The sequence below is a fragment of the Perna viridis genome, chromosome 4 (assembly GCF_037379345.1).
Source record: "Perna viridis isolate PV_CMFRI_1.1 ecotype Kerala chromosome 4, ASM3737934v1, whole genome shotgun sequence".
NCBI lineage: Eukaryota > Metazoa > Mollusca > Bivalvia > Mytilida > Mytilidae > Perna > Perna viridis.
Genome location: NC_142448.1, coordinates 50,837,359 through 50,850,498, shown reverse-complemented (window position 1 = coordinate 50,850,498; position 13,140 = coordinate 50,837,359). Strand labels below are relative to the sequence as shown.

The window sequence follows — 13,140 nt, the reverse complement described above, 5'->3', positions numbered from 1 at the left end:
GTTTTATTAATGTGTTTGATTTGATAATTCAGAAAACTCACAAAATATAAACAACCCGATGGTGAAGCTCAAGTACAAACTCATCTTGATCCTGAAACAGATGCACAATATTATAGAGTCAACCTCCCCTTAACTGAAGTTCAAGCACTGTTAGGTACAACAGGAGAAGGTGTTTATAACCGCTTAGGGGACGGTGAACCAGAACAGACTAACACTAGCTCAGTAGCTCTTTATGACATATCAGGTTATGTTGAAAATGAATATGATGTCAGCCAATTCTTGTTTAAACACCGTGAAGACAACGATCCGTATGACATCAGCACAATTTCTGATGACGTTTATAACACCACTTCTACAAACAGAGACATACCGCAAAGGCAAGGAAACGACATGTACGATTTATAATATGTAAAAACAATCTCATTAATTACCTTCATGTTTTAACTCACCTGGTCATGTGAGCATTTGCAATCACTTGGCGTCCGTCGTCATCCATCATTGTCGTCTTTTTTTTTTAAATTTCTTCTCCTCTGATACTACTAGATCAATAATTATTTGGAATTAATGTTTCTTAGTGTATTTTGCATAGAACTGACGTGGATATTGTTCATCCGTTTACAAATATGGCCGCCGTTAATAAAATAAAACTTTGGGTCCAGAAAAATGTTTTAGCGCATATTTTGGTTCTTGGTATCTATAACTTTGATTCCCTTGATTACTCTTTCAAATGTGTAAGGTTTAGTCGCATTCTGACGTGAGGTAAAGTAATCAGCATGATGTGATATATCTGTGGTCAAATGTTAATGTAAATCTGTTCAGTCATATTGGAGTTATTGCCCTTGTTAATGTTATTACTTTATTTCTCCTTAGAAACTACTGGACAGAATTTAATGAAAATTGATGTGAATGTTTATTAGGTAGAGCCTTGGGAAAAAATGCCGCTTTTACAATAATAGAACGCTGCTTATTAAGCAAAATGCGTGGTCCAGGCTCTTTAGAACCTTTACTTTACAAAACCAATGACGCATTTCGGTTTTGATATAGATCTCACATGTTACTGATTATGTTAATGTCTATTTATCATTAACTACACACCTAAATATTTTGTTACATTTGACAGTTTTATCCTCAACCAATTTTTAAGTTAAGGAGAAGTAAGACATTTCAAATTATTTTGTAATGATTCCTCAGAAGTCCTTTAATACATAAAAAATGTTGCCTCCTTTGTGTTGATTTGGTGTTTAATGATATTATTTTGATAATACTAAATTGATAACTGTTTTGGTTATTTTGCGGGGTGTTAATTTTTGCCCATTTTAGCGATCTGATACCGATCCCACAAAAAAATATTTACTTTGAGCTTGAATACTTGAAGCCAAGTTTAACATCAGTAAAACTTAAAAACGCCAAAATTTACATATTCGCTTTTTTTCTAAAAATTGCCAAGTTTTACGATTGCCAAAGTAAACGGTTATAAGGAACAGTGTATGCTAAAGAGGAGAATAATGAGAACAGTATATATCATAAATTTGATAATGTTAGTATTGATAAACAATCGCAAATTCTCGGCCAATCTCGGAAGTGCAAGCATTGTCGGTATAGGCTGATTGGTTGATAAAACGGAAATTAATGCTTATTTTATTTTATTTTGTTGCTTAATGATAGCACATGTGATATTTGGAAATGGTGCTAATTTGTGCCGGCTTGCTTTTGTCATGTTTTTTCTTTTGTGACTTTTATTAAAGTTAACTTGCATGGACTTAGTACGTCAATTTAGATATATATGAAAGGGTAGGCGGACATAAAGAAGTTATATTTTGAGACATGATTATTTTTTTTTTAAATCTAAGAATCCTCACCTGTAAGTTTTTGTCTAATGAAGATGGTTACGAGACTATCATGATTATTGATACATAGTTTATCTTTACCGTGTGATATATTGGTCAGCAGTTTTGTGTTCTTTGTTCCTTTCGAATAGTGTTTTTTTCAGAATTTGCAAAACTTGTGTCAAAATTATTCCATTACCACAATCAACTGTGATACTGAGGTCCCCTCTGTTTATATGATAACATGACTTTACCAGAACATAATACCTGTTAGTAATTCTTTAGTTTTTCTATCCCGGGTGATGTGTATCTTTCAATTTCGAGAACTGTTTGGAAACTTAAGTACTCTCTTTGTAAGAATCATCTGAAAACAAAATGTGAAACATCACAAAAAAGACTTCATATTTTTATTTTTGTAGTTAAGTTGTTTTTTGGTTTATATTGTGAAGTGTGTATTTATGCATTCATATCTACCTGCTCTTAAGAGATAATCAACATAAAAAATCCAATAAATTATATTGTATTTTAGTTTCATCAACAGAGTTTTCTCCCATAATTTTGAAATCTACAATGTATTTTTTATCTCCTATGAACATGGTTATATGAAAAAAATCACAAGTTACTTTCTGTTTACTATGACATTTTTAACAAAATATCAAAAATAAAAATATGTAGGCACCATGAATAACACTTTGCATGGTTTTTATGAGGAGTGCATGTTTCATAGACATTGTCATCGATATACTGGAATACACTGTTCCAAACAATATTTTTTCATATTTCGTAACATTGATATGTATATTGTCGATACAGGTAATTTATATATTGTGTTATACACTGCTGACTTATTTACACTTAGTTCTAAAATCAGCAAGTAACCTGGCTCATAACGTTAAAAGTTTTGAATCAAGATGTTGATGTTGATTTATCCATGTACCCAATTTCAATGGCATCAACTTTTAGTATGAATATCAAATGTAGAGTTCAAACGTTACAAATGTCGACAAATGACTATATATCTATGTAGCATTCCATTTTCGAAATAACGCTCTACCCGCATTAACTCAAATCAAGCTTTTAAATTCACATTTGCCAGTATAAAATGAGTAAAGCTATTCGGCCTTTTTTCATCATTTGACATGCCTATCGAATTATTATTTCAATCATATAACCGTAATTTCAATAAAGATAGATTAAAAAAAAAATTAGTCGTATCAGAGATCATCACTTGTTTTCGATGAATTTTTATTCAATTCTTCAATTAAAATTAACTTTTTCCGTGTTTATGGCATGATTAAATTTATTCACACTTTTATGAATTTGTTTAACTAAACAAACTAGTATATAACTATCAATCGATGTATACAATAAAGTACATCTAAAGGAAGGAAATGAGGTAATTGTGTGATGTAGATAAATATGACCACATGAAAATAACACGTACACATGTCAAAGCACTAATATCAAGAATGACATTTATATGGTATTTTATCTGTGTTTGTACATCATTATCATGGGCAGCTTCTCTTGAAGGTAGTAAGTCTTTTAAATTTATGAATTATATTTTGTATTTTATTTTGTTTTATCTATGTAAATATATATTTGTAAAGGTTTATGTTGTAATGAAAGCAAACTACCCCTTATTTGATGATTTATAATATTGGACCTATTGGCACACAATCAGGTAATAGATTAATTAACAATCGAGAAGTTGATATGTCAAGTTTAATTTTAAACATCGACAAATGTTCGCCATGTAGTGTAAAATCCGTATGTATGACTTTTCATTCAGAATTGTCAACTTTCCTTTCATCTGTGGCAACATTCCTTCGGCTCCTGCGTATAGAGTGTTCATATCACAATTCATACGTTATGCCAGAGCTTGCCGAAACTACTCAGACTTTTTGTATCGCGATAGAACTCTAACAAATAGGCTTCTGGAACAGGGTTATGTTGCTACAAGATTGAAGTCATCACTACAGAAGTTTTATGGTCGTCATCATGAACTCGTGGATCGTTATGGTGTATACATCAGCACCATGAAAACTGATTTATTCAAGGGGTCATAGTTTTCCTTTCCGCGCTTTTACCCCGGGCTTGACTTTTTATGAGCAACTCGGCGGGTGTTTCTAGAAAAGCGTAGGACGCTTACCCTACCGGTGCACCTGGTCCATGCTTCCAGTTTTTAGTGGAGTCCGAGTTGCTCATTTACTTTTGTAACTTTGTATGTATGATTTTAGTTTCTTTATATTCTTTGTTGTGTATGTCTGTTTTCCGTGTCTGGTCTTTGTCCCTGGAATACATTCTTTTGATTACCGCTATAACCTTGGTTCCCTTGATTACTCTTCCAAAACATTTAACCATGTATTGATAGTTTGTCCTGTGGACCTTCGTTAGTGAAATGCGCTTAAATAGCAGATTGCAGCTGAACATTCTTGCTGCACATCGGTAAAGACAAATTTTCGCCTTTCTGTTTACTAATTTATTTACATCTTAGTTTACGCAAATCAACTTGAAATTAGAGCGACAACTTATACACCTTCTGCTTCATACGATGATCTTATCTTTTAAGTACTTCTCTACTAAAGAATAAAGAATCGGGCAAAATGTGTATGGCACACACACACACACACACAAAGAAAAAAAAAGAAAAAAGAAAAGAAAAAAAGACAAAACAAAACAAAATAAAACAAAACAAAACAAAACAAAACAAAACACAATAAGATTTTATTGTATATCATGACCTCCGGAAATAATAACCAAAGTATTGCGTTTGCCAAATGTTGAGAGGTCAAATTTAGGTGAACTATGGAAAAATAGCGGGAAGTATTAAGTATCATTCTATGTAAGGATCAGGCAATGGGTGACACATATAATTTGCAATTTGGTTTCCTTTGCACCAAATATATTCAAAACATCTAGAAACAACTGAAAAGTTATTTAGAACAAGTGATTCCAGATGTGTCAAACGATCATCGATATCGGAAGCAACGCTGGAATTTTATAGTAAAACCCATTAAGCGACCTTAACCTTATCGACTATAAACTTGAATGGATTAAAAGAAAATAATAATAATAATAATAATAATAATAATAATAATAATAATAATAAAAAAAAACGTGGCGTGTCTTTCATCGGCTCGTATCCAACAAATTGATATTGTGTGTATATAAGAAACTATTGCGCAAAAAAAAAAGTATTTGGCAAACAGAATGGAAGAAAAGGGGAGGTGAAAGCCTTTAGAAGTGTGGGTCTACAGAATCTAGGGGAGTAGGAACCTTATTACATATAAGGAAATATTTAATAGATAACGTCAATATTCGTTATAAGGCAAACGATGGTCGAGTAATAATATGTCAAGTCAAAGCAAAGGATTGACATTATATTATTATCAACATATATGCACAAAATGACGGCAATGGAAAGAAAATATTTTTGATTGAAATAAATGATAAACTGGCAAACATTAAAGAAAGCGACACAGATGCTCAATATCATATCATTCTTTGGGAAATAAATTGATCGAAACCGTCCTCACCACGTAGATGACGCGGATGTAAAAAAATTCACTCGATTAATAGAAACGATTTTAATTGATTTCAAGAAGGGGTTCATAACCCGGAACGTAAACGTATTACTTTCAAAAGAGGTACAAGTAAGTCAAAAATTGACTACAAATTATCAAGCGAGTCTCTAAACAGTCAATTATTTGATGTACGTAATAATTATTTTCCATTTAGTGATCACGACATGGTCGCCAGTAATTTAAAAATCGAAAACATTGAAAAGGGCCTGAGCATTTGGGTCATGAATTTAAACACTAAAAAATCAGAACAATTTAAAGAAATATTCAAATTGTTTTAACATAAACAAAAAATGATTTCTTAACCATATAAGTCAGTCGAAGTTTGAATACGAAAATAAATAAAACAAAAAAAAAAGATCTTGAAAATCTTAAGATCGCGACACAAATTTGGCTGAACAGAAATAAATTAGCTAAAAATCTTATAAAAAAGATTTTTATATGCAAATAACGGAATCCGCAAATATAAGGTTTAGAATAAAATGGACAGAAGAAGGTAAAAATTCGTCGAAATACTGTTTTTGTTATTTAGAACGCAAGCGCGATAAAGACAAACTATGGGACAGAATTAAAACTAATAATGGCGATTTTAAATATGATACTTATTCAATATTACGAGAGCAGGTCAACTTCTATTCAAATTTATTTGAATCGGCGGGTTGGGATGAAGATGACGCACAATATCTAACAGACTTTATTGTTCATAGATTAGATAATAAAGAAAGAGATGTTTTGGATAGTGATATAACAAGTGTAGATATACACGGTGCCTTTAAATCTATGAAACAAAATAAGTCTCCTGGGCAAGATGGAAGTATAGCTGAAATCTAAATTTTGTATTGGGACGAAATTTTTTTTGAATGAGCATGTGCTAGATTGATGGACGACTAACTGAGCTCTCCCTTTTTCGGGATTATTTAGTTGGATAGCACAATAATTAAGAGAATTGGTTTGTTGCATTACAATCTATAATACTTCTATTGCATTGACACTAGAAAAATTGCCTAATGTAAGAAACTGTATCATAATAAACGCGATGTCACATTCGACCGATCAAGGTGACAAGATGGACGCCACCAAGGATGTAAACAGAAAATTCAAGTTTTCACTTTCTCAGCCAACGCCCTCTTCATCTAATCTTGAATCAACTCCTACTATAAAGAGTGGTGGAACCAAACACTCAGACCCAGACAGTCCTAATGATCTGCATGGTACATTTAATCAAATACAAGACCAATCCGTGACCTGACATCCCTCTTCACCAAAAAACTCTTAGGAAAAACATAGTTGTACAACTTATTGGTGCATTAAAAAGTGATGAAGTCATTAACGCCATCATACCCGTACTGACAGAAAAACTAATTGAGGTCATTGAAACTCATGTCCAGAGCATTGTAGACAATGACATTAAACCACTCGCGCATATATTTGAATCACAACAAAAACAATATCGGAGCTTAATGAAAGGTGCACGCAATGCATAATATCACAAAGACTAGAAAGAGTAACTGAACAACAAGAACTGGCAACAAAAGGGCATGAGAATGAGTTAGACCTGTTATACATGAAGATTGACCAGCTAGAATCCAGACTTGAAAATCAAGAGCAGTATTCCAGAAGAACTAGTCTAAGGTTGCACAACTTCCCAATATCAATAGATGAGAATGGACTAGTTGTACACCCTGTTGATACTGAAAGCCTTGCTTTGGATGTCTTCAACACCAAACTAGGCCTTGGCATTAAGAGTGAAGACATAGGTAGATCCCACTTAATTGGAAACATATTCACTGGAAAATCTCAGATAATTGTCAGATTCCTATCCTACAAAAAGGGGCAGTTGGTATACTCTAACAACAAGTACCTAAAAGAATACCAAAATGGTACTTTCATCACAGAAAACTTGACAGAATTTAGATCATACTTGACAAAAAGACTTGAAACGTGACAGCATGATTGAGGCTTACTGGACACCAGATGGCAGAATTTTTGTTAAAATGTCTAAAATTTCTCACAAACAAATTATCAAAGACCACCATGACATTGGAAGGCTAGAGAGGGTGATTGCAGTTGGACAAACCAATCCTGTATCACATCAGTCAGTGCTAGAGGTTAATGATACTGCGCAGCCATATGCCTAGGTTCTATTAACTGCTTCTACAAGACTGTTGAAGTCATAATACTGCTGTATATGTGTTGATAGTTGACATTGTTATTAGTTGTGTATTATTACATGTTTTCTACAATAAATACTACTCTCATGTGTATTACAAAATATCCTATAAAGTAAGAATGATATATTACTTGAACCTGTCTCAATTCTAAAAATGGCTAAAATTGCTTTCAGAGCCACATTGAATTGTCTTCCCTTAAACATATCATATCATTATGTATTTTGATATATACCAGTTGCAAAAGTTTCTACCATCTAAGGATCGTATACTATTAGTATATTTATATGGACTGTAACAAAAACCAACTAGTGTATTATGTTACCTCTCTATATGATAACGATATAATTGTTTTCCGTTCCACTCACAAAAGATCAAAATAAAAATGGTTATTAAAAAACAAAAACAACTTAAGATAAAAAGCATTAATTTTAATTTAATTTAATTTGATCGTTTATATTAATAATAGCATCGAATATTATCTTACATTTTTTAAATGCAAAATTGAGTGGAGCGGACCGTTATAATTGTGTTATAATTCCTTGGACTGCTGAAGATAAAAATAGATGTCACCTACTATAATCAGGTCAACGATGTTCTAAAATTACAATCTATAGGGAGATTAAATTTGGTTATAATTGATTTATTCATTTGAGTACGTGACATCACCTAAACTTATTATACTGGCACTAAGTTATAATACTAGAAGTTGTGAATCATTAAGAAAGAGAAAGTCCCAGTGATTTAGGTCAATGTTAAAAAGTCTACTACTACTATTTTCTTCCTTTTTTGGACTTATTAGTGGTAAAATTGCCAATAATTGCAAAAACAAACCAAAATTATTGAAATTAAAACAAAAATCCCTGGGAGGTCTCCAAAACCAACGCAGATATCACAAGATGGCTCTCTCATTTTTTATTTGTTGTTGCATTTATTTATGTTTTGTGTTGCTCTACTCTTCTTTTATTTTTCTGAGACTGTGTGCTACAACACTGGGAAGCCCCGTCTTGAATTTCAATAGATATATTTGCCAAGTAATACCCAATGGGTAATTTTTTGGCAGATTACAGGGCTGCAATAGGTTGGTTCAACGTGCGACGAGGAACATTTTTTCTACAGTTCTTCGAAAACAGATACGTATAAAGATATATTACTTACCAACATCTGATGTACGCTCCTTATCGCCAAACTATCGCTTTGTCAGAGTCTAATCCGAAATACTAATATCGCCTTCCTTTTATTTGCACTTCATTTTATATTACTTATTGGCAATGTCGAACAAATCCTGGTTCAGAATCTCAAGGAAGCATATTAAATGTATTCACAGAGTCCTTAGATAGATCTTGGTCTATTTGTAATGTAAAGATCAGAAGCTTGAGAAACAAACTAGAATTTCCAAACTTTTGTAGACGAATTTGATATGGTAACGATCACTGAAACACATCTTGATCCCATTGTTGACATAGAGGATCTGTCCCTCGATACTTTTTCACATATAATACGTAAAGACAGAAATAACTCTGGAGGTGGTATACGCTAAACACATTGTACACATTTATCGAAAACCTGAAATTGAAACAAGCTTAGATGAAACAATTTGGGTTGAAGCACGTGCTAACGGTAAATGTTTTCTCCTTAGTTGTACATATAGGTCAGGCTGGTCTGACGGCGGATATTAGGCACGACTTTCTTATGCGATCGAAACTTCTCTTCAGATGAATGATAATATCATAATTACGGGTGATTTGAACTCGGGCTTATTTGTAACACAACACAATAAACTATTTGATATCAATATTTGATATCATTAACCGTTTTAATCTGCAAAATGTTTCCGCTATATAGATGACGTGTTATCTTTAAACAATCCTAATTTCGGGGATTTGATACATCGCATCTACCCCCAAAGAACTTGAGATAAAAGATACTACAGACACCGTGAAGTCAGCCTCATATCTTGACCTACACTTAGAAATCGATGGTAAAGGAAAACTTTTGACCAAACTTTACGACAAACGTGATGACTTTTCATTCAGAATTGTCAACTTTCCTTTCATATGTGGCAACATCTCTTCGGCTCCTGCCTATGGAGTGTTCATATCACAATTCATACGTTATGCCAGAGCTTGCCGAAACTACGCAGACTTTTTGTATCGCGCTAGAATTCTAACAAATAGGCTTCTTGAACAGGGTTATGTTGCTACAAGATTGAAGTCATCACTACAGAAGTTTTATGGTCGTCATCATGAACTCGTGGATCGTTATGGTGTATCCATCAGCACCATGAAAACTGATTTATTCAAGGGGTCATAGTTTTCCTTTCCTCGTTTTTACCCCGGACTTGACTTTTTATGAGCAACTCGGCGGGTGTTTCTAGAAAAGCATAGGACGCTTACCCTACCGGTGCACCTGGTCCATGCTCCCAGTTTTTAGTGGAGTCCGAGTTGCTCATTTACTTTTGTAACTTTGTATGTATGATTTTAGTTACTTTATGTTCTTTGTTGTGTATGTCTTTCTTCCATGTCTGGTCTTTGTCCCTGGATTACATTCTTTTGATTACCGCTATAACCTTGGTTCCCTTGATTACTCTTGATAAACCGACGCGAAGTACGGATCGTTTTATAACCTTGCTAGATCCCATCATCATATCGGATGGCATTAAAAGTAACTATTCTGATGTCTTGCAGATACCTAGATCTATAAGTGATCATGATGCATCAATAATATTTGTGAACTGTCAACGTTACAAGACAAAAACTTTTGATAGAAAAATCTGGTTATATAACAATTTAGATGGAGACAAGTTTAATTACTCAGCTATTCAACATAGACGAATTGTCCACGGAAAAGGCATTTGGTGTTCTAAAAATACGGAAAGGCGTCGAGGTAAAAAATTAGTATGGATAAGACAAAGAATTTATGCATATAAGTAAATCTAAAAGAAAAAAAAACAAACCGAAATTTCCTGGACAAACGATAATGTAAAGACACTTGGAATATATCATGGGAATAACATTGACGGACGAGGATTTTTTGTGGAAACAAATCATCGAAAAAGTAAAGAGATGTATCCAAGTCTGGAAAGTAGAAACCTGATAATATTTGAAAAAAAAACTGTAATTGTTAAAAAAAATATAGCCCCTTGTAGTTTTGAATGTGAAACAAGGGAGATACCTGACTAGTTCAAAAAGATAATAAAGAAGCTGATTTGGGACTTTGTTTTGGACAAAGTCAATCAAATTAAAAGAAAGGTTTGTTGTTTAACTGGAAGGAGAGGAATAGGCATCATCGACTTTTATGTCCAGAGTCAACAACAAAACTTATATATCGTATTATACATGAACCGATTGATAGCTGGAATGCTATTGTGAAATATTGGCTACGTTAACTAGACGCAAAATATGAAGTCAATCCAAGAAATGTTTCCCAAAGATGTTATACCAAATTTTCAATAAAAGTAGACAAATACGTTCGTACATGGGTTTTGGAAATCGACTGAAATATGGTTAAATCTTACTCAAGTACTATCTTTAAAAATAAAGATAGTCGACGCAGTAAAACTTGTTCTTTTGTATTCATGATTTTCTAAATTTCATTCAGGAAATAACACATTGCACGCCAATTTTAATTTTCGTCTTTTTTCGAACACATCTAAGTTATTAGTTTTTGGCCAATCAGGAAACAGAATTGCTATCAGGTGAATTGCATTTCCATGGAAGAGCGTCTTTAAGGCCAAAGGGTAAAAAGTGATACTACACCGACTGCGTCGGAAAAAAAATCTCCATAGAAAATAAGATAAAACAATTTCAATGCAAATGTATGCATACTATATTGTATACAAAGATTAGAAAATAGAAATGATCATATCTGGTGGCAATTGTCATTTTTGTATAAATCGTAAAGAAGATATATTTCATTTTTTCAATTGTAGGAAAATGAAAATAATTATCGAAGAAATTCCAAAGGTATGTCAAAATTTAGGAATATCAATTCGAGATCTAAATGAAAAAGACATTTTATTTGGAATAAATGTACAAGGTGGAAAACACACGCAATTCAGTTTTTCAATTATCAGAGGAAATGGCAATTTGAAAATTGCGAAATAACATCAAATTCAAAAGAGTTGGAACAGTATGTGTTACTTAATTGATGGAGATCATTATACAAATTCGATTCAGATACATTATATGAAGCATAAATAGTGAACAAGTGTTAAGAATAGTTTTTATTATGAGTGTAACCGAATGTACCCTGTGGATGAGGTTTGTCACTTTAAGGGGACCCCTAATTAGTCTTCCCTGGACTACTATGGGAGATTGTCACAGTAATAATGTAATAAAATGTTAATATTCTTAATAAAGATAGAGAAAAGCTATTCAGATTGATCCTAAAGCATCTGTGATGTAGATATTATGTGATTGCTTATATAAAGAAATAGTGCGCGAAAATTTTCCAGTCATTATTTCAATAGTGAATTTGAACACATCAGTATGTTAAAAAGGAAAATTTTACAATCACTTTGATGGTTATTTCAGGAGGTTATCAGGTGGAAAAACTTTTTAATACAATACAATCTCTGTTTTTTCCTTCCTGTGCCACACCTTTTACACATTTTGCCATATTTTTAGACGGAGAAGTATTTAAATAAACTATATTGTTCAAGGGATTTAGGATAGTGCAGAGATATATTCACAAATACACCTAGAACTTTTTAGACTGAAATAAACCTCTGACAACTTATAGTTATAAGAAATCATTGCAGAAACACATGATGCAGTCGACACGGCAACAGACATCAAAACGAATATATCAACATCTTTCCAAATCATCAGTGAGTTAACTCTTTTTTTTCACAAAACAGTTGGAAACTTAATGTTAATAACATAATATTTAGTGGCATTAGTTAACACATCATATTTGATACTATCAAAAAGTGTACATAAAGGCCAACACACTCATTCTCATCCTGTTTTTAATGGAGGACTTATAAAATCTACAGGAACAAAAAAGTGGTTAGAAGTAACTTTTTGAAAGTAAAATTTTACTTTTAGTACCAAACAGAATATTTTTGCAAAAATGGGTAATATTTAAAAAAAATTTAATTTAAAAAAAAACTTCATATATATATTCATTAAATAACACCAAATGACTGTAAAAGAATAGTCCATAACATCTTCAATATCTTAATATATATTTGATTTATTTATGTATACACACATTAAGGTTAAATAATTTTGTTTCATGTTTCCATTTGTAGACATGATAATAGGCGTTATTGCCAGTATTACGATATGTTTCCTTGTTTTAACATTCTGTATCTGCTGTAGAGAGAGGTAAATATAATAATAGGCGTTACAGGAGGTACTATGATATGTTTCCTTGTTTTAACATTCTGTATCTGCTGTAGAGAGAGGTAAATATGAGTTATAGCCAGTACTATGATATATTTTCTTGTTTTAACCGCGGACGAAGATTTTTATGAGCAACTGGGCGAATAAATCTAGAAAAGCAGAGGACGCTTACCATACTGCAGTGCACCTAGTCCATGTGCATCTTCCCAGT

At 32.6% G+C, this 13,140-nt stretch overlaps 1 protein-coding gene across 2 annotated transcripts in view; it reads left to right on the top strand.

Moving 5' to 3' along the window:
• The window catches only part of LOC148620441 (uncharacterized), a 28,615-nt gene extending 16,662 nt beyond the window's left edge, over positions 1-11,953 (top strand). Inside the window, exons 12-13 of one of the 2 annotated variants that reach the window (XM_088581329.1) lie at positions 33-3,359; positions 11,510-11,953. In XM_088581329.1, coding sequence (XP_088437455.1) covers positions 33-405 — 373 coding nt within the window. In that variant the 3' untranslated portion in view covers positions 406-3,359; positions 11,510-11,953. Of the gene's footprint in view, positions 1-32; positions 3,360-11,509 lie in introns of those variants that run through there. The other variant, XM_088581330.1, reaches the window with a different exon arrangement.
• The last annotated feature ends 1,187 nt before the right edge of the window (positions 11,954-13,140 follow it).